The sequence below is a fragment of the Canis lupus genome, chromosome 18 (genome assembly GCF_048164855.1).
Source record: "Canis lupus baileyi chromosome 18, mCanLup2.hap1, whole genome shotgun sequence".
NCBI classification, from domain to species: domain Eukaryota; kingdom Metazoa; phylum Chordata; class Mammalia; order Carnivora; family Canidae; genus Canis; species Canis lupus.
In genome coordinates, this window is record NC_132855.1 from 28,101,848 (window position 1) to 28,126,047 (window position 24,200).

General features: G+C 36.7%; 1 protein-coding gene across 30 annotated transcripts in view; it reads right to left on the minus strand.

Annotated features, from left to right (window-relative positions):
• The window catches only part of HDAC9 (histone deacetylase 9), a 911,611-nt gene that overhangs the window by 346,794 nt on the left and 540,617 nt on the right, over positions 1-24,200 (minus strand). For 23 of the 30 annotated variants that reach the window (XM_072783863.1, XM_072783864.1, XM_072783866.1 and 20 more), the window contains one exon: positions 8,250-8,513. In XM_072783863.1, coding sequence (XP_072639964.1) covers positions 8,250-8,513 — 264 coding nt within the window. Of the gene's footprint in view, positions 1-5,872; positions 8,514-24,200 lie in introns of those variants that run through there. The other 7 variants (XM_072783887.1, XM_072783889.1, XM_072783885.1 and 4 more) reach the window with 1 other exon arrangement.

Below are 24,200 nucleotides of genomic sequence, written 5' to 3' on the forward strand. Positions count from 1 at the left end.
TGTCCTTTAGGCATTAAGAAATCTGTAAAAGAGAAATGTAAAATAAAACCCATTCAAATGAAGTTTAATTGAGCACTTTATGGGTTCTATGTGGGGTGCTAGGAACACTATATTTCCAATGACTTCAAAAGGCAAAAAGACATGACATACAGGTAATAATGAAAGAAAAATTATACAGTAAGTTATACAGAACAAATTCCAAGTTGACTAAAGAGTTAGGATGAGTTGGAAAAATCAGAGATGGCATAAAGGAGAAAAGCAAAGTAGGTTTTTTTAAAAAGGGAGTTAAAGGTTTTCCAGATAGGGAAAAAAAGTTTGGTGAAATTCATGAAAAAAAAAAAAAAAGAAAAGAAAGAAAAGAAAAGAAAAGAAAAGAAAGAAAAGAAAAGAAAGAAAAGAAAAGAAAAGAAAAAAGAAAAGAAAAGAAAAGAAAAGAAAAGAAAAGAAAAGAAAAGAAAGAAAAGAAAAGAAAAGAAAAGAAAAGAAAAGAAAAGAAAAGAAATTCATGGGCTTGGATTCCAAGCTGGGAATTTGCTGTGCATGGTTAGGCGATTCAGTCAGACTTGGAGGGATGAGTGCTTGGTCTGAGTATAAAGGCTGAATTACGAGGGCAGAAACTCCATGACACCATTTAGATAAAACAATTAGGTAGATATTATAGGTTCTTTTATAGAGAATGTGAAAACTGGGTATTTTACAGTAAGTTAACCAAATTAGTAGAGAGATCACACTGATATGGAAGAAGGCTACTGCATTAATAAAAGAATGAGTGTGTTTCATTATTAATTAAGGTATTGACCAGGGAAAGCAGAGCCAAAGAGAAAGGGATATGATGGCCTGGAAAATGGAAACAGGAGTAGCAATTGCTTATAAGAAATAAAAGAGAGGAAATAATCAGAGGTGATTTCATGATAATCTGCCCAGTGTCTAAAGGGTGGTTACATCAACAGAAGTGGAAAAGCCGGATAAAACAGCACATTTTACAGATAGTGAATTAAAAACCTTTGAGACGAGAGTGGAGAAACCAGTGAATTGTCTTTGCAGCTGGTAAGTATTAATAAAACACTTGATAGACTTCAAGTTGTCCTTAAGGTGAAGAAAAAAAGAGATCATTAAACCCTTAAACCATTAAGATGTGTATATCCCTCTAACACTAACCACTAACATTTTATGTGTCTATGTTAGACTGAGAAAAGCAATAGAAATATTCTGGCATGAGCAAATATTAATTTGTTCAGGTTTGATAGCTCACCGATTTCTAAAACTATGTAGTGAAATCTGTTCAGATAATATAAAATGAGAGGAAGATGAGCTAAAGCAGCATTCTATAGAAATAGCATTTCTATAGCAAATATAATGTAAGCCATAAATGCCAAGGGATACGTATAATCTTACATTTTCTAATAGCCACATTGAGAAAGTAAAAGAAAACAGGTAATATTAACTTTAATACTGTTACACAAACTAATATGTTTAGAATATTATTTCAGGATGTAATGAAATACATTATCATCACTTAAGATATTAATATATTTTTGATACTATGGCTTTGAAATCTGTATACAATGGAATATTACTCAGCCATTGGAAATGACCAACACCCACCATTTGCTTCGACGTGGATGGAACTGGAGGGTATTATATTGAGTGAAGTAAGTCAATCGGAAAAGGACAAACACTATATGGTCTCATTCATTTGGGGAATATAAAAATTAGTGAAAGGGAATAAAGGGAAAGGAGAGAAAGTGAGTGAAAATATCAGTGAGGGTGACAAAACATGAGAGACACCTAACTCTGGGAAATGAACAAGGGGTAGTGGAAGGGGAAGTGGGTGGGGGGTTGGGATGACTGGGTGACGGGCACTGAGGGGGGCACTTGGGATGAGCACTGGGTGTTATTCTATACATTGGCAAATTGAACTCCAATTAAAAAATTTTTTTTAAAGAAATCTAGTGTGCAGTATACACTGGAAGCATATCTCAACTCACGAGTCACATTTTAAATTCTCAGTTGATACACGTGGCTACCAGCTTGGACAGTACAAATACAGGGGTCTTTGCAGAAATTCTGTCAACAGAGGCACAAAGATCAAACTAAGTTGCAAACATGGGTTCAACATAAAATTTAAGTGCAAAGTAGACATGAGTAAAAATGACTAACCAGGACAGAATTCTGTCATATAAATGAAGAAAAAATAACTCTGGTTTAGTTTTTAAAGGTCACCAGAGAAAAGGCATTTCTTAAAGGAAAGACAAACTTAATGTTTGCTTCAGTTTATATTAGATACAATCAACAGCAAGATTGTAGCATTTAAGTGGTTCATTGGGAAGAAAAAGAAAAGGGACAACCTCAAAAACCAAGAAGTAACAAGAGATAGCCACAGGAATGGCAGAAAAGCAAGACCAAGATCAACTAGAAATAAGGAAAACAGAGGTGATGCATGAGAAAATGGAGCCCAACAATCATTAAGTTCCCATCTCTTTAAAAATAACTCAAATGGAAGAATATTTTTTAAAGTATATATAACTGGAAAACAGATCAAAGAACTAAAAGTAAGTGCTAAAATTAAACCTCTCAGAAGGAAACATGGGTGTAGGACTGACACATGAATCTTGAAAACATTACGCAGACATACAAAAGGCCACATAATATATGATTTCATTTATATGGAATGTCCACAATAGGCAAATTCATAGAGATACAAAATAGTTGCCAGTGGTTGCCAGGGGTTGGAGGGACGGGAGAATGAGGAGCGATTGCTTAATTGGTACAGGAATTCTTTGAGTTGATGAAGATACTCTGGAATTAGATAGTAGTGATGGTGGTACAACATCATGAATATACCAAAACCCACTGAATTATATACTTTAAAATGGGTAAAATGATAAAGTTTATGTTATACAAATTTTATCTCAATAAAAACACAAGAACAAAAAACAATGTGCAACAAATAGCTTGGAACTTCTGAAGAAAAATAACTTGCCAAGTCTTGGTGAATAAATACTCTATAAATAGGCTAAGCAATTGTGTAAATTAGAAGAGAGAAATAAAACAAAAGGACAGATATTATCACAGCAGTAACAGCAGTAAATATAGTGAGAATAACCTATAGCTGAATTAAAAGGCAGATGAAACAGAACAATATACAAGAAATAAGAGATCATCTATTTTAGAAACTATGAATGAAGAGTCCAAGGAGCTTAGGTAAAAGCTATTAAAAGGCAGGCCATGCTTCAGGAAGTGGTTTAGGGCCCCTGGACAGCTCCAGAACATTATCTCCAAACCAGACTCTTCCCAAAGGGCTTGAAAAATGTAGACTCCTGGGCTCTCAGTCAGGATAACAGAATCAGAACCTCTAGGAGATGCAGTCAGAATCTGAATTGCCAACAACTCCCTCAAGAGGATTTTTATACATCTTTCAAGTGAAAAATCACCTAGGAAGATAAGAATTTAAGACAAATGTCTCTATTTTTCCTTTTCCCGGCATTTTATACAGACTATTTTAGGTCAGAACGATTATCAAGTGCTTCCTTGATAGGTCAAAAGGGTTTGAAAGGCAAGGTCCTAACTGCTTAGAAATCAAGTTTTTGGCTTTGGTTGGGGAAGGACGGTAAGTGGCAAAGGGGAGTTGTTAGCTAGTTGAAATTTTTTCTCCTTCTCTCCCCCAAAATAGTTAACTCCAAGTGCAGGCATTCTGTTTTGCCTCATTCTAAGACTGGCTCTGTTCAGAAATAAAGAAATTCTCAAACTTTAATGATTCAAAATGGTTCATATGTGTCCAAGGATGATTCTCATGTATGCATTAGACGAAAGAAGAGCCCTAATCTACTTCATGGCAATGATTAAGAGAAAATTGATTCAAAACAATTTGGAAATAGTGATGGCGGGGGGAGGAATAGAGAGAGAGAGAGAGGGATGGGAGTAACAAACAAACTTCTGATTTAATAAACCTGGACATGTGAAAAGAATTGTTGCATAAATGTAGTGTGGTAGTAAAGAGAACAAAGATGCTGATGTCAGAGTAACTGGGTTCAAATTAAAGCTAGACTGTCACTAATTGGGCGACTTTAACTTTACTTAACTTCTTGTGCCCCAGTGCCCTTATCTGTAGGAGACAATAATATCTACCCCATAAGGTTGTTGTGAGGACTAAATGAATTGCTAGACATGTATGTTTGCAATAGTTAAAACTCAAAATCTTTTTGTAAATCAAGATGGTCCCCAAAGGTTATACTGTCTAAAGCTTACAGTTTATAAGCCTTAAGGTATTATAAAATTAGAGTAGAAAACCTTTCAAATCCTAATAGAGAAGTTCTAAAAAGTCACATTCCCAGTATCTTGTTTTATTTGCCAGAATCCTTTGATTGCTCTCCCATACTTTTAAAACCCAGATGGAGGGATTATCAATATTAAAAGGAATGGTAATCTACCTCTCAGATTCCTCCTCTTACATCTTCAAGTTCTTGATTATAATTGATTATAATTTGTAGACCTTGATTATTTATCATTGTTAATTCACAATTGTATACCCACAATTCTGTGCTTCCATTATTGAAAAAAAATCACAAAGGAAATGCCAAATAAAAAAAAATACTGTTGTTGACCTAAACATCTGTTGAGTACTAAGTTTAAAAAAAAAAAAATGGTTAGTGTCTGAATTCATTTTTAACATCCTTTAGAGAAAAAAAAAGTATAAAGCAAAGTAAAAATTTCTTAAAAACAATCCTTTTCAGATTTATGAAAAGCAACCAGTCTCCATTTCAGCAGCCACTTTCACCAATGAGAAGGTGGATTTTTACTGCCAGACTAGGAAATCTAATGTTTATTTATTCCAAGTCCTGACAAAAATTATTTTCCTGAAGAAAAAGTTTTTAACATGAGATTGATACTTTTTATTGAAACATCCACTTTACACTTCAAAAATCAGATATACAGTATAAAACCATTATCTAATTGGTTCCTCCAACTCTTTTTTGAGGATCTGGTACCAAGTTACTCAATTTTATAAGAGTCCAAAGGCAATTCTTGGGAAATTATAACTAATGGTATTCCCACAATTCTGACCAAATTATCAGGCTTATGGCATTGTGGAATGATAATCCATTTTGTAATAGTCAATGATATTAGCTCCAGAATTCTTAATAATCTAATGCAATATTGTTGTGACTTAGGATAATTTTAATTTGTAGGATATTATTAAAGTTTAGATTATGGGAACAAAAACACAGTGACACATTATGAAGTACTGACTGATTTAAGGTTTGCGAGGAAGAGCTAGGTATGTCACGGTGCATAGATGTCTATGTTTCCTTTACCTGAGCCATGCTCCTTGTTCCTTACACTAGTATTATAATAATTGTTTCCATAAAAGGGAGGTCATTTAATTAGTTTTTTTTCTCTTTACATTTATGTACTGTTACTTTATACTTGTAGGTCAGTCTGTCACTGTAATATTTTGATATTTATTTCGATATTTATTGAGTGCTTGTTACATTGGAGGGATTATGTTAACCTTTTTAAAATGATTTTTTAAGTTGAGCAAAGTTAAGAATTAACATTTATTTATATAAGATTTTATATTTGGAAGTTGACATCAAACATGATAACATATTATGAAAAAGAGGCCACGCTGGGAAAAGGAAAAGGCAGCAAATTTTACACGTCTGCTATTTGATAATGGCTGACATAAATAGTTTAAATCATTGTTGGGTTTATTATTTTTAATGGTATGAGAAATAACGGCTCAAAATATCTTCATTTTCTTGTTTCAACAACGAATGGCAATATATTTTGGTATATGAGACCTAGCGCATGAGCTTCAGATCCGATTAAGTATATCAAGTTTACACAAAGCCAAATGTATGAAAGGGGATCTTTTAAAAAAAACTTTATTTGAGAAAGGAAGAGACTTATAACAGAAGGCAAGAAGGAAGCATACAAACAATATATTTACAACACAAAACAAGAGATCACCTTCAAGGGTGTAAATTATAATAAATACAGTAGATTTTAAAAGAGACATTTATCAATTAATTCTAAGATGAATTAAGTCCAGCTTTCTTTTTCACTGGTTCCAGGTAGTTTCTTGATTAAATTCAAAGACTATCAAATTCAAACAATTAATGTCCACCAACTGTACTGATGAAGCTCTCTCAAATGACATTATAAAAAATAGGTTTTTTTTGTTTGTGATTACATATCTTTGAAGTAATATTATACAAAAGTCTGCTCAGCCACATGTTCCTCCCCAAATAAAATGTATTTTAAAAGATGCACTATCCCTTTTTTTATGAGATTGAAAAAAGACTTTAAAGAAAATGAATATTTATGAGATGGAAAAAATATACAATTTTATCTTAGGAATGCCATATTTTTAATGCAAAACAACTGACAAAAAGTCATTTTAATCTTAAGGAATATACTAACCAAAATATGTTGGTAATAGGAAAAGTTGCCTACTATAGCTATTTGTCAAATTATCAGAAGGACTTTCATTATATGGAAAAGTTTTAAACTTTCTAACTTCTAGTTATGTTAATTTAATTTGAATGGAGACTTTTTAAAAAAGGATAATGTATCTTTAGCAGTGACCTTTTTTTTAAGAAATATTTTAAATGTCACAGCAAAATGTAAACAACACGTGCCAATAACATACAGTGGTTACAATGTCTACATTTGGCAAAATCGTTATATCTCCTTTGAAACAGGATACTACACCTTAAAATACCTTGGATTTAGAAATATAAATATTTTAATAGAAAAAAAACCTCACAAAGATTCTAGGTCAATTTGGATGATCCATTTTAAAGGGGTCTTAATACAACGAATCTTTAACTAGCTTAACAAAAGTAAACCTATAAAACAAGGTAAACATATCAAAAGGGAGTATGAAGGAAATGTTCCAGAGTGAAAAGCTTCCTTAACAATTTCCCTACTTGTGGTGTTATTTTCTTAGACAATAAATCAATTCATAGAGTGCCCTTTAAAAACAGAAAGAGTAAAACACTATCCTCCGTTTTTTCTCCCCCTACATTCCTCATTACATGAATCACTTAGACTTCCTGTTTCCACAAGGCATTTCCTGTTCAGCCTCATAGAATCAGTTTTCTGTAGGAGAACAGCAGGAACCTGACAAAGAACGGACTTGAATAAACAGAGTCTTCTGTTGCCTTCAAAGTTGTTTGTATTTCATAGCATCAAAGGACACAGTCCTTCTGAAGGTGTGTTATATACAAGGAGATTCTGTTGTTAAGCATAACTTTCCTAAATTTGTATTTGCCAAAATGGTATGGTATATGCCAAGTCCTTATGGAATTCTACCTAAGAGATCCTAGTGATGTGATTATAAAATATGATACACCTTCTTCTTTTAAACATGATTGTGACTTCGTATCAGATAATCTTCATACCTTCACTGTGTTTTCTACAACTGTAGATACAATATAGTATCTGGTTGAACCATAATGCTGCACATTACTTCTTGCCGCTATTTGCATTGGCTTCATTTGATCTTTTTTGATAGACAATGTCATCAAATAACACAAGATAAAAGTAAAATGAGCAGTGCTAGGTGAGACATAATGTAATAGTTAAAATAGTGCTGTACTTTGCAATCTATATATTTAAAACCACCTCTATCCTAATATTTTCAATTGCAATCTATACAATAACCTAAGGACTATTGGCATGGTAACCAGAACATTTAACTTAACAAAAAAGAGAGAGGAAGGAAAGGGCAGACTACTTTTAACAGTGTTCAAGACTATAGTATGATACATTATGTACAACAATGTGAAAATTGAATTCTACATATCAAAAAAAATCAAGAACTAATAGAATGTTTCATTGATCAGACTGGGTGAGTATATCCAGCAGTCACTGATCTCAACAGATAAACTAAAAATAACAGTGAGTTCGTTTTCCTTAGAAGTAACTGGTGTGACAGGCTTTGGGATGAATTTAAAGCCTATTCATTACTTGTATACTTATGTAGTATAATTTTAGTGTCACAAGTATTTCCTTACCAGTGGAGTTTCAATGAAACCTTGATATCTATATAGAAATCAATATATAGAGAAATCTCTATATAGATATATCTGCAATAAGTTGAATCCTTAAACACTAAAATCAAATCATTCAGAAATATAAACAGATAGGAAATAATATCCATTTACCAAAACCTGCAATGCATTTCATATTCAGATAATGACTTTAATTACAAATCCTGGAGCTAAATCTTTGCCTATTACCTGTTGCATAAAAGCAGCCTGCTCCCCAGATTCCATTTCCTGGATCTGAGCATCTTCATCACTGTCCACTGGTTCCTCCTTGACCTTCACAGCCCCAACTTGTCCCAGTGTGTCATCCACACAAGCACTGCTGTCGCTCCTAGTGCTGTTGCCACTAGAGGGCGCTCTGTCTTCCTGCATCGCCTGGTCCCCCTGAAGCTCTTCCTCCGCTTCCTCGAGGTGACTGCCTGGTTGCTTCAGTTGTTCAATAGATTTCGAAAGCAGCTAGAAGAGAGTGTTCAGGGGTTCAAAATTCAATAGTTCTTGGTGGTAACAGAGAAGCAAAATACACACTTTTATTTCTAATGACTCTACTTCAGTACCTTCTGATGTCTAGTTTCTGGACATCAATTTCAGAATGAATTTGTATGCAACAAACTTCCTCAAGTAATACTAAATCTGAAGCAAGTCTCATCACTTCCATATTGTATTGGTGTAGTAGGCAGAAAATGAGGTCTTTAAGTGCTTTTTTAAATGGATTACTCTCTAACACACTTAGAAAATGGTGGGGGAAAGGTAAATAAGCTTTTTTGATGGGAATCCTAAAACTTTCACAAGTACACTTTGTACTGAGACAATGTAATCCAAATAAACCTGAGAATATTTTTCTTTACAGATAAAGTGTAATGGAATTAATGGAAAGGTAGTGAAAAACTTCCACAATCTCATTTTTTGAGAATGTCAACCACTATAAAACACAAGCACAAATGCTAAGTCCTCATCTATCTTATTTTCCCATACCTAAAGGGTCAAATGATAAAACATCTTCTTATATGCACTGGTAAAACATGGAAGTACTGATTTGGAAATCCTAAACTTCAAAAAGATGTGGGATTTTTAAAAAATGTGATAGCACTAAAAATGTTTTATGAACATATCCAAGTTAAATAATAAGAAAGAATTATTTTTAATTGGGAAACTATTATTTAGACCTTTATTTTATAATTAAATTATACTTAATCTTCAGAAGTATATGAATCAACTGCTCAATGATTTAAAAAAAAATGAGAACAGGGATCCCTGGGTGGCGCAGCGGTTTGGCGCCTGCCTTTGGCCCAGGGCGCGATCCTGAAGACCCGGGATCAAATCCCACGTCGGGCTCCCGGTGCATGGAGCCTGCTTCTCCCTCTGCCTGTGTCTCTGCCTCTCTCTCTCTCTCTCTGTGTGACTATCATAAATAAATTTAAAAAAATTTTTTAAATAAAAAAATAAAAAAAATGAGAACATACCTAACTTAAACAACAGCAAAATATCACAGTATAAACAAATGGAGTAAAATTCTCAAGATGATTTCATGTCACAGGTCTCTTGTTTTGATTCACAATGACCCCAGCGACTGATCATCTGCAGATCTTGAACTGTGGTTTCAAGAGTGATTAGAATTTTCTGTTAAGTCAGCACCCATGTAAGCAATAGGCCAAATATTGTTAATAAACAGCACGCTTAGAATATAACTGCTAAAATCATGAATACTAATTTCTCTTGGTACAGTTTAAGCTTATCTACCCCCCACACCTAACTATGTTTTTAAGGCTAAACACACGCTTAGAGTTAGAAAACTTCTACATACTCCAACTCTGAAGGGTGTCTTACTCTCTTTAGGCTTACAGACTTTCCTCCAGGCCACATCACCTCAGAGGGCTGTGCACCAACAGACGAAACCCTCCACTTTCACTGTAGGTAAAGTTATTGGGATTTTTTGTTCATTTGTGCAACAAATATTTATTGAGTGCCAATTGTGTTCAAGACACCATGCTAAGCACTGGGAAAATAGCCATTGCATTGCCCTCATGGAGCTTATAGTTTAGTGTGTTAGAAGGGAACCAGATAGATAAATAAATGTATTCTGATTTTCAAGTAGGGTAAATGAAATGGGAAGAAGCATGGGGCGTTATGAGAGTACACGCTAGTTGGCACAGGAGCATAACTGTGGTTTAAGAGAGGTTTCACTACTGGCAGGGTGCTATGTTTAGGTTGAGACATGAAAGAGGAAGGATAGAAAGGAAGTTCTAGTTGCATGAGTATAAGGGGTTGAAATAAGGGTAGAGAGCATTTCTGGCAGAAGGCACAGTACATATGCTGAAAAGGAGTCCAGTGCGTTGGAGCAAATGAAAGGCCAATGAGGTTTCAGCACAGGAAGATGGGAAAAAATGCTGGAAGATGATATTGGAGAGAGTAACACAGTTTATAATGTATTTGGGTTGAGAACAAGATTCTATAGAAATAAAGTACAAATTAGGAAATAAGCCATTAATAAGATATAAACATCACCAATCTTAAGTTAGACATAATCAAACCAAGAGAATAGATACCAATCAAAATTTATGTCAAAATGAAGAAGGCAAATTTAAATATCAATTTCCTTTGTACCTACAATCTAACATCTATTTTCCTGGGCTGTCAGCATAAGAATGAATGAATGATGGGTCATCCCAACATTCTTTAAATGTTTTTGAGTACTTTTTAGGAAACTATTTGCAGGACTTTTGTACCAATGCCAAGTATTTACATAACAACATTAAATACACAATACCTTGCATACTGCTAAGATTTTGGAGAAGAGGGACAATGTAATATTCCTAAGCTTTGATTGTACATCTATAGGATCCAACTTAATCGGCTGTTAGAAAAAGAACACGTGACACCATAGAAAACAGGCAGGATTTTAATGGAAAAGTCCCAGTTTGGGCTGGGACCCCAGGGATAGGGACTTCGGGTGACAAGTATCCACCCATTCTTCAGAGACAAAGCTCATCAGCCAGCCCTTAACCCTGTCCCTCACCTCAGATGTGACATACAAGAGGACGATAGAGGGTCTTGTGGGGAGAAGAGATTGATATAAGGAAAGGTATCACTCAGGTGAAGAAGGCTGCAAAAGTCCCTCAGAGGGACGATCTGCAAGCAGACAGCTGCAGTTCATCTTCTAGATGGATGCATGTGGAGCTGCAGAACTTTTCCCTCTCATTGCTAAAGCTTAGCTGGAAAAATTCATGGGAGATAGCACATAAGGCAGAGATGGGGGGCCAAGGACATGTATGAGGCAAGTGGACACCTCTGGGAGGTGTTCAAAAGTTCATGTGCATAAGAGCCTCTGGGAGGAAGACAGAAGGAAACTATATGGGATGTGTGGCCGAGAGAAGAACTGAGGGGCCCTTCATGAAAGGTCCACCAGGGAGCACAGGACCGCTGTCCAGAAAAGGTCACATCAGAAGTCCCCCTTTACTGAGGAGTGACTGCCGCTTTCATAGCTTCTGGATGTTTGACTATGCAGAGTATTTAATCACCAAGAGGAAAGTGCCCCTACTTTCCTTTTCCTTAGCAGTGAAAATAGGGAAAGTCTATTGCTATTCTTCTCCTTTCCAGTCCCAGTTCCAACAAGTCTTAGGACCTTGACTTCCTCACATCCAATAGTCTTTTTATCTGCTCTTCCTCAGTGCCCAATGCTATGATCATACATACCCTAGCCCAGGTCTTTACTGGTAGCTGTACACTTTACTAAATCTGTTTCAAACATGACTTCTTTCTGCTTCATTCTCAATATATTCTGGCCTTAACCATTCTCCAGCTCCAGAGCATCCTCTAAGTGATTGAGCCTGACATTCTCACTCCCTCCCACTCTTCATCCTCTCACTTTCCTCCTTGCTAGACTAGGCTCCATTTTCCATCATTAAAAATCACTCCTTTGGGGCACCTGGGTGGCTCAGTCGGTTAAGTGTGTGACTTGATTTTGGATCAGGTTATGATCTCAGGGTCCTGGGATCAAGCCCCATGTCGGGGTTCTGCACTTAGCGGGGAGCCTGCTTGAGATTCCCCTCTCTTTCTCTCTCTCCCTCTGTCCTTCCCCTTGCATGCACAATCTCTCTCAAATAAAGAAATCTTTAAAAAAAAAAATCACTCCCGGGGATCCCTGGGTGGTGCAGTGGTTTAGCGCCTGCCTTTGGCCCAGGGCGTGATCCTGGAGACCCGGGATCGAGTGCCATATCGGGCTCCTGGTGCATGGAGCCTGCTTCTCCCTCTGCCTGTGTCTCTGCGCCTCTCTCTCTCTCTCTGTGTGACTATCATAAATAAATAAAAATTAAAAAAAAATCACTCCCTTACGTTGTCTTCAACTCCCCTGCCCTTTTCTTTCTTTCTTTTTTAAAAAATATTTTATTTATTTATTTGAGAGAGAGAGAGAGTACTAGTGAGGTGAGGTGCAGATAGAGAAGCAGACTCTCCTCTAAGCAGGGAGCAGAAGGTGGGACTTGATCTCATGACTCCAGGATCATGACCTGAGCTGAAGGCAGATGCTTAACCAACTGAGCCACTCAGGCGCCCACCCCTGCCCTTTTCAATATGGGTTTTACTGGAAAAGTAAGACTTCCAACCTTGGTTAATACTACATCTCTGCCAAACCTAAGCAGCTGAATAAGCAAGGAAACAAACAAACAAATTACAATCATGCTGAATGTTTCTCTTCAGATTCATGAGCAAAACCCTCAAAAGGGCCCTCATCAGTACTGCCTGGCAATCTTACTACATTTCTGTAGTTAATTCACTCCCACTCTTTCAATGACAATTTCAAACTACCTCCTCTCTCCTCAAATCTCGAAAACCAGACCTTTTCTTCACTCCCTGCTGATGTCTGTGCTTGTTATTTCACTGAGAAAACAAGCCTCCAAAGAGAAACTCAACATCCTGTTACCATCGCATTTACCAAGCTGTCCCATTCACCCTTCCTCCTGTTCTAAAAGTGATGTCTGCACTTTTATCTCAGGCAATCCCTTGGCTTATGGCCTGTATCCTATCCCCTCCTGCAATTATCCACCCTGTCCTCCAACACACATTTCTCCTCTCTGCTGGAATATTCTTATTGGTGCATTTTCAGAAGATAATCTGTCTTAAGTAAAACCTCCCTTGCTCCCCCAACACCATTATGTATCTCCCTTCACAGCAAAACTCCTTGAGCTATCTTTCTTTACTGTCTTCATTTTTCTTTTCCCATTCTCATTAGAATTCACACCAACAAGGCTTTCATCCACACTATCTGACCGAAATCTCTCTTGTTAAAGTCAGTAATGACTGTGTTCATGCCAAATCCAGTGGCAATTTAAATAGAATATTAATAAGTGTTAGGGTAAAACATCCCCAAAAAAGGCACCAAGACACAATCATAGCATCTTTGAAAGTAAAAGACTGATATCACTACTGTGGGTGTAGCTAAAGACCAGACGAACTGTGTGCTAATTTCCTGGAATATAATTTCCCATAGATAGCAAGTAAGTCAAAGAAAATCTCTAATAGTGATCAAATGCTGAATGTTCACAGAATATGTCATATGTACATTTTACTAAAAAAACCTTCTGAAATCTGACCTGTTAATGTATTTCTGAGGTCACAGATGTACCCGGAAATCTCATCGTGTAGTCCATGAATCAATTTTGATCAGTATTTACAACCTCACTGACACAGATACGTATATAACAATTTTCAGTGTGCAATAAACAATGTCATTTGTTCTAGTTAGTTCCTTTGGCTTCATCTACACTTGTGATGCACTGAAGGAAACATGAGAGAGAGAAGTGTCAGAATGAATAACACTGTGATAACTGGGCAAGACGGCCAAATAGCAGAATGATCTTCCAAGGGTCGAATTCCTCGATGGTTTGTAAAAGAAATGTTTCTTGACATAAAACAGTAACTTAGGAGTGGAGATTGTGTACATATAAAATGTAGTCATTGGAAAATTTCTAATAACACCCTTCAAATCCTTATTTTGTAAAGAAGGAATTTCACTTCCAGGAGAAGCTGAGCCATATCCAAAGAAAAGAGTAGAAACCTAGAATTTTTTTTATACCCTTCCACTCTGCATTCTACTCTGAAACAGCTATATTCTGATGACAACTGTACTAACACAAATAATTCCAGTGTCTCCCCTGCCCAGCTCCAAACTTAGACATTCAGCTGCTTCCTTAACATTTTCCCTTAGATCTAGAATATCTAACAGGTTTCATAAACTACAAGTAGTTCAAAGAAAACCTTTCTTCTCCTTCTACTCAAATGTATCACTCACCTAATTTTCTCATCTGAGTAAACAGACAATACCCAAGTGCATAAGTCAAAAATCGAGGATTTGTCCTGTTTCTAACTCATCTTTTTAATAAATACCGAAAGCTTAACTGATATTAGGAACAGTGCTTTGACACTTTTCTTCCCAGATTATGCAGCAAATGTCAATGTCCCCACACAAGCAATATCATTTTTTTTTCACCATCTCTGAAATACAACGTGCTCTTTTGCAAAGTTCCACAAAATACTAAAGTGCTCGATGGGATCTCCTGGAGATGGTTTTGCAGAATATAAACACATAGAAAGAGTTAATCTAGACCTCTTTTTCCAGGTATTTGACTAAAGCTGTTTTTGTTTAAGCAGTCAAATTTGCCAGAGTGGAAAAATTAACAATTAACATCAGCAAGAAAAATCTACAAACCAAAGTCACAGAAAACTGGCCTGCTAGGTTTAACTTATTTGAGATTTTTTAAATAAAAAAATTACTTGATGTTGTTTGTAAGTTTCTGACTATTTATGAAGACATTCAGTACTCCAATTATGTTATGTTGTATGTGTTTTTGAACTTCAAATGTGACCATTACAAAGATGGTATGGGCTAACCCTTTTCTAATTTGCACTGTCGCTGAGCGGCCCCAGATGCAGGGAGGAGCTGTCTGCTTACTCTCAGTGGGGTAGCAGAGTCTCCCTTTGGTTGAACATCTGGAGGTGATCCCCCAGCAAAGTTGAGCTGTTGCCTTGCTGGCTACAAAACACAAGACGAAACATCTGTGTGACAGATAAATGTGCAAGCCTGTGTGAATCTCGGCTGAGGGCCCATCTGTAAAACACACCACGTGTCATTCGTCTGACACCAGGTGAGTTACTTTGGTGGGGAACCCAGCTGAGAGGAAGATGATGGCTGTGCTTCTCCTTCCCCTTTTATCTGTGCCTCTTCCTCGTCTGTCAGTGTTTCTCTGTATTGCCTGTGCACAGCAATCGTATTAAACACTAAGAACGGTGCAGGCAGTCTATGACCATTCTGGGTTTGTAACACACACGTGCATACCCACTCACACTGACATGCTATAGACCAGATATGATAATTTATCTAAATCCCTAACCTTCAAGTGTTACAGTTCCATTCTTATCAATCTCTGCTAGGATCATAATTACAGTAAGTCCATAATTTCACTGTTTATATTCTACGTTAAATATCATATATTCTAAGTAGCAAATGATGTAAAATTCATGAAATAATATCGAAAGGCTGTGCTGTTAACCTTTATACATGAGCACATGAAGCTCCTCTCCGTGTAAGTTGCACTAACAAAGTCTGGAAGTCAACACAAGCATAAGTGCTATCAAATAAAGTATCTTTAAATTCCATATTTAAAATTTTTTTTCCCACAGTGATCTTTCATGTACCCACAAATATCTTCAGATTTGGAATGGCAGCTAAGAACAAGAGCGTATAAGGAGTAAATCTGTTTCTGATGGACATCTGGTTTTCTGAAATTGTCAACAACCCATTAAGCACAAGTGTTTGAATGTGATTATTAAACTATGCAAAGTGACCTTCAACCTAACTCATCACTTTCCTATTTTGCCTCAGATCTGAAGACAGATTTTACTTGGGGAATGGCACAAGTTTTGTTTTTGTTCTTTTTTGTTTCTTTTAAATAAATGCAAAATTCTTCTTTTGGAAAATGAAACCTTTCCCTTAAGCTCCAAGGAAACTAGATTTTAAAACAATGATAAAATTCTGTCTCAAATCACAAATAGATTAGGTATGTACCAACTGTTCTCAAAAACAACATGCAGAACACGGAGGGCTTTCAAACCAAGAGGTCTACTTAGAGAAGAACTCTGCCTCGAGCCAAAATACTCAATGCCATTTCACTCCTGTGAGTTTTAGGGAAATCACCAGAAGAACCAAGCTAAATAATAAGAGAGAAATATTTCTAAATATTGCTTCATTATTCACACTAATCAAAAGTCTAACTGAAAAATGTCCCTTCTTACTGATATTGAGGGGATATAAAACTAATCTAGGGACCAAATGAATTCCTCATAAAATGTGTTTATCTGTTCAACTTTAAATGATTGTCTAAAAACAATGCCTGTTGGGCAGCTCGGGTGGCTCAGCGGTTTAGTGCCGCCTTCAGCCCAGGGCGTGAACCTGGAAACTCGGGATCGAGTCCTACATTGGGCTCCCTGCATGGAGCCTGCTTCTCCCTCTGCCTGTGTCTCTGCCTCTCTCTCTCTGTGCCTCTCATGAATAAATAAATAAAATTTTTAAAATAAATAAATAAATAGATAAATAAATAAATATAAAAACAATGCCTACAATTAAAATATCCTTTTTTTCTGGCTTCAAAACATCCTAATAATTCAATTAACTTAAACAAGTGTTAACTTCTGGAAAGGGTGCTGAAAATTTCCTCCTTCCAGAGCTTCAAGTTAAGTTTGAGAAAGTTACTCATCTACTCTTTCATTAGTCAGGCAATTTTTATTGAGCACTTACTATATGCCACATCCTGAGAAGAGCAGTCAGTTGGGAACCTCTCAAAGGAGGAAGCACAAAGTAAGCAACTGAAGATTGGAACCTAATGTGGTAGGGAATGATGGGGAAAGGGGTGAGTGTCTCTGTCTAATTGGTATGGGTAGGGAAGGCCTCTCAGAAGACCTGAGGCCGGAGCTAAGAGAGACTCCAATACCAAGATCGAGTCATGAGAAGATCCAGAGGTGGAACATTCCACACAGAACAGTGGCCAGCACAACTGGGGATGGAATGACATTCTTCACAGATGGGAGAAAAAGCCAGCATGGCTGGAAGTCAGCAAGGAAGGGAAGAGAGTAGGAGATGAGGTCAGTGATGGGGGCAAGAGCCAGATCACGATAGCCTTGTAAGCCACAAGAAGATGTTTGGATTTTATCCTCTGTATGATAGGAGCAGCTGGGGAGTTTTAAGCAAGCCCTTGATATGATTTAATTTGTATTTGTAAATGGTCACTCCAGCTGCTATAGAAGACTGGATTTAGGTGGGCAAAAGTAGAAACAGACAGACTGACTTTCAGAATATAAAATCCTCATCAAGAGAACGTAACAGGACCTAATTAGAACACAAAGGAGCTATTTTTCCTTCTTTTTTTTAAAAGAGTTATTTATTTATTTATTTTTAATTTTTATTTATTTATTTATGATAGTCACAGAGAGAGAGAGAGACAGAGACACAGGCAGAGGGAGAAGCAGGCTTCATGCACCGGGAGCCCGACGTGGGATTCGATCCCGGGTCTCCAGGATCACGCCCTGGGCCAAAGGCAGGCGCTAAACCGCTGCGCCACCCAGGGATCCCCTATTTATTTATTTATTTATTTATTTATTTATTTATTTATTTATTTATTTTTATTTATTTATTCATTCATTCATTCATTCATTCACTCATTCATTCATTATAGACATAGAGAGACAGACAGAGAGAGAGGCAGAGACACAGGCAGAGGGAGAAGCAGGCTTCATGCCGGGAGCCTGATGTGGGACTCGATCCTGGGACTCCAGGATCGCGCCCGGGGCCAAAGGCAGGTGCCAAACCACTGAGCCACCCAGGGATCCCCTATTTTTCCTTCTTTTATAGCACTGTGTAATTTTATGTTCTTTTTATTTCATAATGGGATTTTCCCCCAATAATCCACTTTCCAATATTCAGTTGATAGTACACTTTCTTTCAAAGTTTTCTTTCTTTACTTTTTAAGGGTAATGGAATATAGATAGAGGCACATTTAAGGAAAGGCACCCTCGATGACTTTGGACTGTGTCTCAGAATAGACACGATCTCAAAGTCAGTAATTTTCCAATCAATTGATTCATAATCAAACCGTTCTCCCCATTAATCAACCCTTGCTTTGGTAATCTGGAGAGCAGCACAAGTCCTATTGAAAATGGATGACCAAGAGTAAACCCCGGAAAATAATTGCCACATGGAAACATGGGCCCCAGTGCAGTCAGATTTTCAATTTTTCAGACAATGCCAGAAATCCATATTTGTATTTGAAATCTTTCTATTTTTAAAGATTGACCAGTAATTCAAACGCTTTTTGAGATACCAGGCAGGCCAATGACAGTAGTTCAATGGAATGGATCCAGTCCACAGAGTGTCTGCCTATGACCTCTGAAAATAATCCCTTATGGCCCTTCTTAAACATTCTATGGTTTAGATCATTTAGAGCTGATGTCTGCTTGCTCTTAAAATATACCATCCTTCATACTTGAGATTTGTTTTATGTTCCTTCCATGGTCAAAAATTTAACTACTTTGCCAGGGGTTGGAGGTGGGGGTAGGGACTGACGACAAAGGAGCAACACAAGGGAAGCTTGGAAGTTGAGGGAACTGTTCTGTATCTTGACTGTGGTAATTATATGACGATATGCATTTGTCAAAAATCACTGAATTGTACAGCAAAAGGAATACATTTTGCTGTGTAAATTATACCTCACTAAATAATTCAGTAATTAACCATAATACTGTTCCAAAGAGAAAACAAGGTCTGCTTCATGATGAATACAAAGGCTCAAGTTGGAACAAAATTTAGTGGTTTGGTTTACAACAAAGTAGCTTGATGCAAGATTGAGGCAAGTAGGAAATGTGTATCTTGGAAGTATTTTAGCACTTCCAGACAACCATTTTCATTAAAAGAATAAGGAAAATAAAACTATTAGTGCTACATAAGAACATAAATACTGCATTAGATTTCAGTAGTGCCGACCATGTTTACAAAGCACTTTCAGTACATCCTTTCATGTAGTCCTCACTATAAACCTTTAAAACATGCAGATTAGAGAATTACTGGATGCAGAGGTTTAATACTTTGTTCAAAGTTGCAAAACTGATAAATAATCCTGCAGGACATCAGAAACTTCTCTTGGAAAGGTTATCAAGTATTTCAGATTTTGCGATTCATATAAGCTCTTCATTACATAGAACTGCCTTTGAGTAGAATGATCTGTTCACAGGTCTATGGGTCATTTGAGGGAAAGTACATGCCTTCTTTATTTTCATTTTCAGTATGCAGCACAATAGTTGCTAATAAATCTTTTTGGAACACCATCAATGACTCCATGCCAGGAAATTATTTTTTAGAAGTGAGTTTTTATTGCTGGTTGATACAACCAAGTTGATAGCAAGAGAGTAACAGTGCCTTTAGGACATGGGAGCTTAGCCCTGAGTGCAATTCTGCCTGAAGGAATGGGAATCCTCTAGATCATATGACACTTCAGGGTCACTATGATCCCTCAGATTTCATAAATATTTAGAGGAAGGGCAGAAAGATACATGGGAAGAAAACTAAAATCAGGAATTTAGAAGCAACCAAAATCTGTAACAAAGAGACTGCCACATATTGGTGGTTTTCATGTCCACAAATCACTTAGCTTTATTAAAAATTCCTTAGTAAGACTTAATTATTTCATCCTGTCAAATGAAACTATTTGTCAAGGTTGAGAAACAACCAAATTATTTAGCTTCCCTCTCCCTTTGAACAGCCTGGAATCAACATCAGTCAAACCACTCACATGGTTTAATTCCCCAGATATTTTTCTTTCCCCTATTTTCTTACCTCATAGTCCTGTCCAACTATTGTTTTTCTCATTCAGTAAAAGCGTCTCTGACTAGATTAACAGTGCAGAGTGAAAAGGAAAGGTCGAGGTCCTTCCCTTGGTCTTCAAGTTATGAAAGCAGCACTGGGAACGTTTATGAATGTTACACATTAATCCACTGAAATGGTCATTTAGTTTCTTTTACAAACACAGGATTTCATCACATCTAATAATAAAGCAACAAGCCATTTTCTGTATATTATAAACCATCCACTCATAATTATGTCGTGAAATGCTTCTATAAGAATTCTCTGTGATGATGTAAGCCAGTATTGCAGTAAGTGGTTTTTTTGAAGCTCAGCACATACCTACATGGATCTATTTACATTGGGCTAATCATGTCGAAATAACATCTATTTAAGGGCAAAGTCAAAGTTTCTTCTGTAAACCTCTATAGATAGATAAATAATCTAGGGGGCTTTTTACTGTTAGAAAATTAAGACTGCCTTTCGGTGCCTGCTCAAGTTTTTGGACATACTATCCATCTAATGGGCAAAATGTAATCCTAAATTGTTGATTAAAGACTCTGCCTGGAAACATACTGTCAAATGGATAGAGAGAAATTAAACCTGACAACAGTAATGCCTACTTTCCTAAATGAAAGCCCAGTTCAAGTTTCTACTCATCCATTTTTCAAAACTTGAAACAAGGCATTTTCCAACCACCCATCGATGAGATGCCAAATTTGCATTTTAGTTGAACTTGATGAAGTCAGTAGACTTTCAGCATCAGGCTCACTGAGAGCTCTTAGGAGAAGACATTTGCCCAATCTAAACAAAATAACAATTTTACAACATGCAAGAAAGGAACGAAGCATGGCCTGGCCGTACTGCACTCACACCGCACTGCTGGAAAGCTTTATAATCCAATGGATATCTGAATGTCCTGCCATCAGATCCACATAAAAAGACTTCCAAGTTAGTAACTGGATGGAGGGCAATGCATGGAAAGTTGGGAAGTAGGGTCAGGAAAAGGAGTTTCTTCATCCTGGCAAATCCAAACCAATACCAAAACTAAATAAATACATAAAATCAGATCATCTTCCTGTTTTGTTTGCTTGTTTGCCTTATCTTTCATTGTAAGTTTTCTACTTTTTGGCAAAAATAAAATTCAGGGGTGCCTGGGTGCCTCAGCCTCTTGAGCATCTCCCTTTGGCTCAAGTCATGATCTCAGGGTCCTGAATGGAGCCCTGCATCAGGCTATCTGCTCAGCGGACAGCCTGCTTCTCCCTCTCCCACTGAATGCCACTTCCCCCATTTGGGCTCTCTCTCATTCTGTCAAATAAATTTAAAAAAATCTTTTAAAAATAAAATAAAATAGGGATCCCTGGGTGGCGCAGCGGTTTGGCGCCTGCCTTTGGCCCGGGGCGCGATCCTGGAGACCTGGGATCGAGTCCCACGTCGGGCTCCCAGTGCATGGAGCCTGCTTCTCCCTCTGCCTGTGTCTCTGCCTCTCTCTTTCTCTCTCTCTCATGAATAAATAAATAAATAAAATATTAAAAAAAATAAAAAATAAAAATAAAAATAAAAAAAATAAAATAAAGTGGGGAAAATGTCTTAGGGTGCCTGGCTGGCTCAGTCAATAGAGCATTTACATGATTCTTGATCATGTGACTCTTGATCTCAGGGTAGTGAATTCAAGGGCCATGTCTGGTGTGGACCTTATTTCAAATAAAAATTTATATAAAAAAGGGAAAATCTTATCTCCTGCTCAGTGATAAAAACAACACTACAATCCTAAGTACACGTTTAAGGTTCAGAACAGGCTTCTGTGTCATACAACCTATGTGAGAATTCCAGCTGTCAACTGCTAGCCCTGTCATGTTGGTCAACCCTTTAAAATTAAATTTAATGATATTAAAAGACTGACTTGTTAAGTATGAGAAGTTAACATACATAAGAATATTAGCATTGTGTCCCATCTTACAATGGATCCTCCTCATAAAAGGGAGCTGGTATTATGTGAAAGATCTAATCCCTAAGGTGCCTACAGAGAAGGTGCTGGGAGGAAGCACAGTGCATAAAAGAAGGGGAGGGAAAGACACACTCAGAGTAACAGGTGCAGCAAAAAGCAAAGATCGGTTCATCGTCCTCATCTAATTATACTCAAAATTTTACTCTTCTCACAAGGAAGTAATGGGTATAATTACTTTTATTAAAATAAAGCTAATACAAAATGTTCCCCTGCTGTTTGATAATAGGAAATGTGACTTAAAAATGTAGACTTTCTGGGATGCTACATTATAGTTGTTGGTCAAATCAACCTCCTTGGGAAAATATACTTTGCTCAAGAGTGCACAAAATAGTTCTATTTTAGAACTGCCTTCAGGGATACTTTATAAAGAAAACAAATAACACACACATATGCATGATATGTTTGTGTGTGACCATGTTTGTGTGTGACCACAGGCAAGAAAGAATATAGTCCCCTGGGTTGCTGTGGATGGATGATCAAGGACAAGGAGCAGGTATGAATCATGAGGGGTTATGAAGAATACGTAACATTTATGTTAGAGAATTATCTCAAGAAAAAGGATAAAACAGATACTATTCAAAGAAAGGGTCAAATTCTCTTCCAAAAACTAATGAAAACTCCCCATTTGCTCCATTCCAGCATTTGAGCAGAATTATACTCATGCCTTGCTTGTCAGATATAATATCTACCTGTTTTAATAAGGGCAATGCAGGACATCTGCTTGGCCTCCCCTTTACTAATCTCGTCTTAGATATATTTTTATTATGATAAAATAGCACTCATGTCAAAATGCCTAAGTATCATAGTAATAAATATATAATAAATACTTATATCTACGGTGAACCTTGACATATATATCATCTCATGATTTATGTGGGTTTTTAAACAAAGTATTGGCTGACATCCAGTCATAGGAATGCATAAGATATTTATCACAAAGCGTATTACAAAGGGAGAAAGCAAGCAAGCAAGCAAGCAAGCAAGCAAGAGGGACAGAGAGGGGTGAAAAGGAAAGAAAGGAATATATAGAAAGGACACGATAACCCAGAGAGGTAACTAACAAGTCTCAAGTCTTACTTCCTCGGAGAAAACAATTTTCTTCCTCATGTCCCCTGTCCTAGTACATCACACATTGTATTACTGTTTACTTAGATATTTCACTTCTTGGCTCCCCAGCCTGTAAGCTCCATGAGGACAATGAATATTATTTTCTTAGTGCCTAAAATAGTGTCTGAATTTTTGAAGCAAAAATTCAATATGAGTTGCTAAATGGATAAATGCATAATAACTTAGTATTTCATTCAAATAAGTGCTGAATGAAGAACTTTCTTGAAATTTCTGCTTATGTGGATTTGGAATTATGAATATGAAAAACATAGGTACTAGAAAAATTCTAGTTAAAATAGAAATTATTTAGCTTTTTTTGATGCTGGTATAAAGAAACTTTTTTTTGGAAAGGCTCACAAGTTATTATTGCAAGAATGTACCATCCATTAGCAACAAAAATTGCTTAATGCATTTCTAAATATTTTAAATGTCTCAAAAAAAAAAACAAAAGAACACATAGTGTAAGCTATGACTTTCTTATGCTAAACTTCTCAAAATACTTTCAGTGAAAATCGTTTATTCAAACTGATGGAACAGAGAGACAAATCACTCATGTTGAGATTTCCACTCACCTTTCTAGCTTGCCCCACTGTGTGGATATAACAATACACATACTATACAATACACACTCTAGGGATATTTCTGCTAAGCTATTAAGTGCATACACTAATTGTATGAGACAAATAACTCTAGGACACGTAAACTTCCCATGTAAATGTCATTAAAGTATCAAGCAATGGGTAGGTAAATTATTTAGCATGATTAATAATATTTACATTGTAGACTTATAATAAGCAGGAATGCTGCTTTCATAAATGCCTTCAAGTAACAGGAAGACAGGAGAAAGTTTTACAAATTTAATAACTCAGTTATTGTATAAACTCTGCTCTGAAAAGTACAGGTTTGCTTCTAAGGATTATTAACAATTCAATTATATCATTAAAAATTTCATGGGGATCCCTAGGTGGCTCAGCGCCTGCCTTCGGCCCAGGGCGTGATCCTGGAGTCCCGGGATCAAATCCCACATTAGGCTCCCTGCATGGAGCCTGCTTCTCCCTCTGCCTGTATCTCTACCTTTCTCTCTTTCTCTGTGTCTCTCATGAATAAATAAATAAAATATTAAAAAAAATTTCATACCAGGAAGGACAAT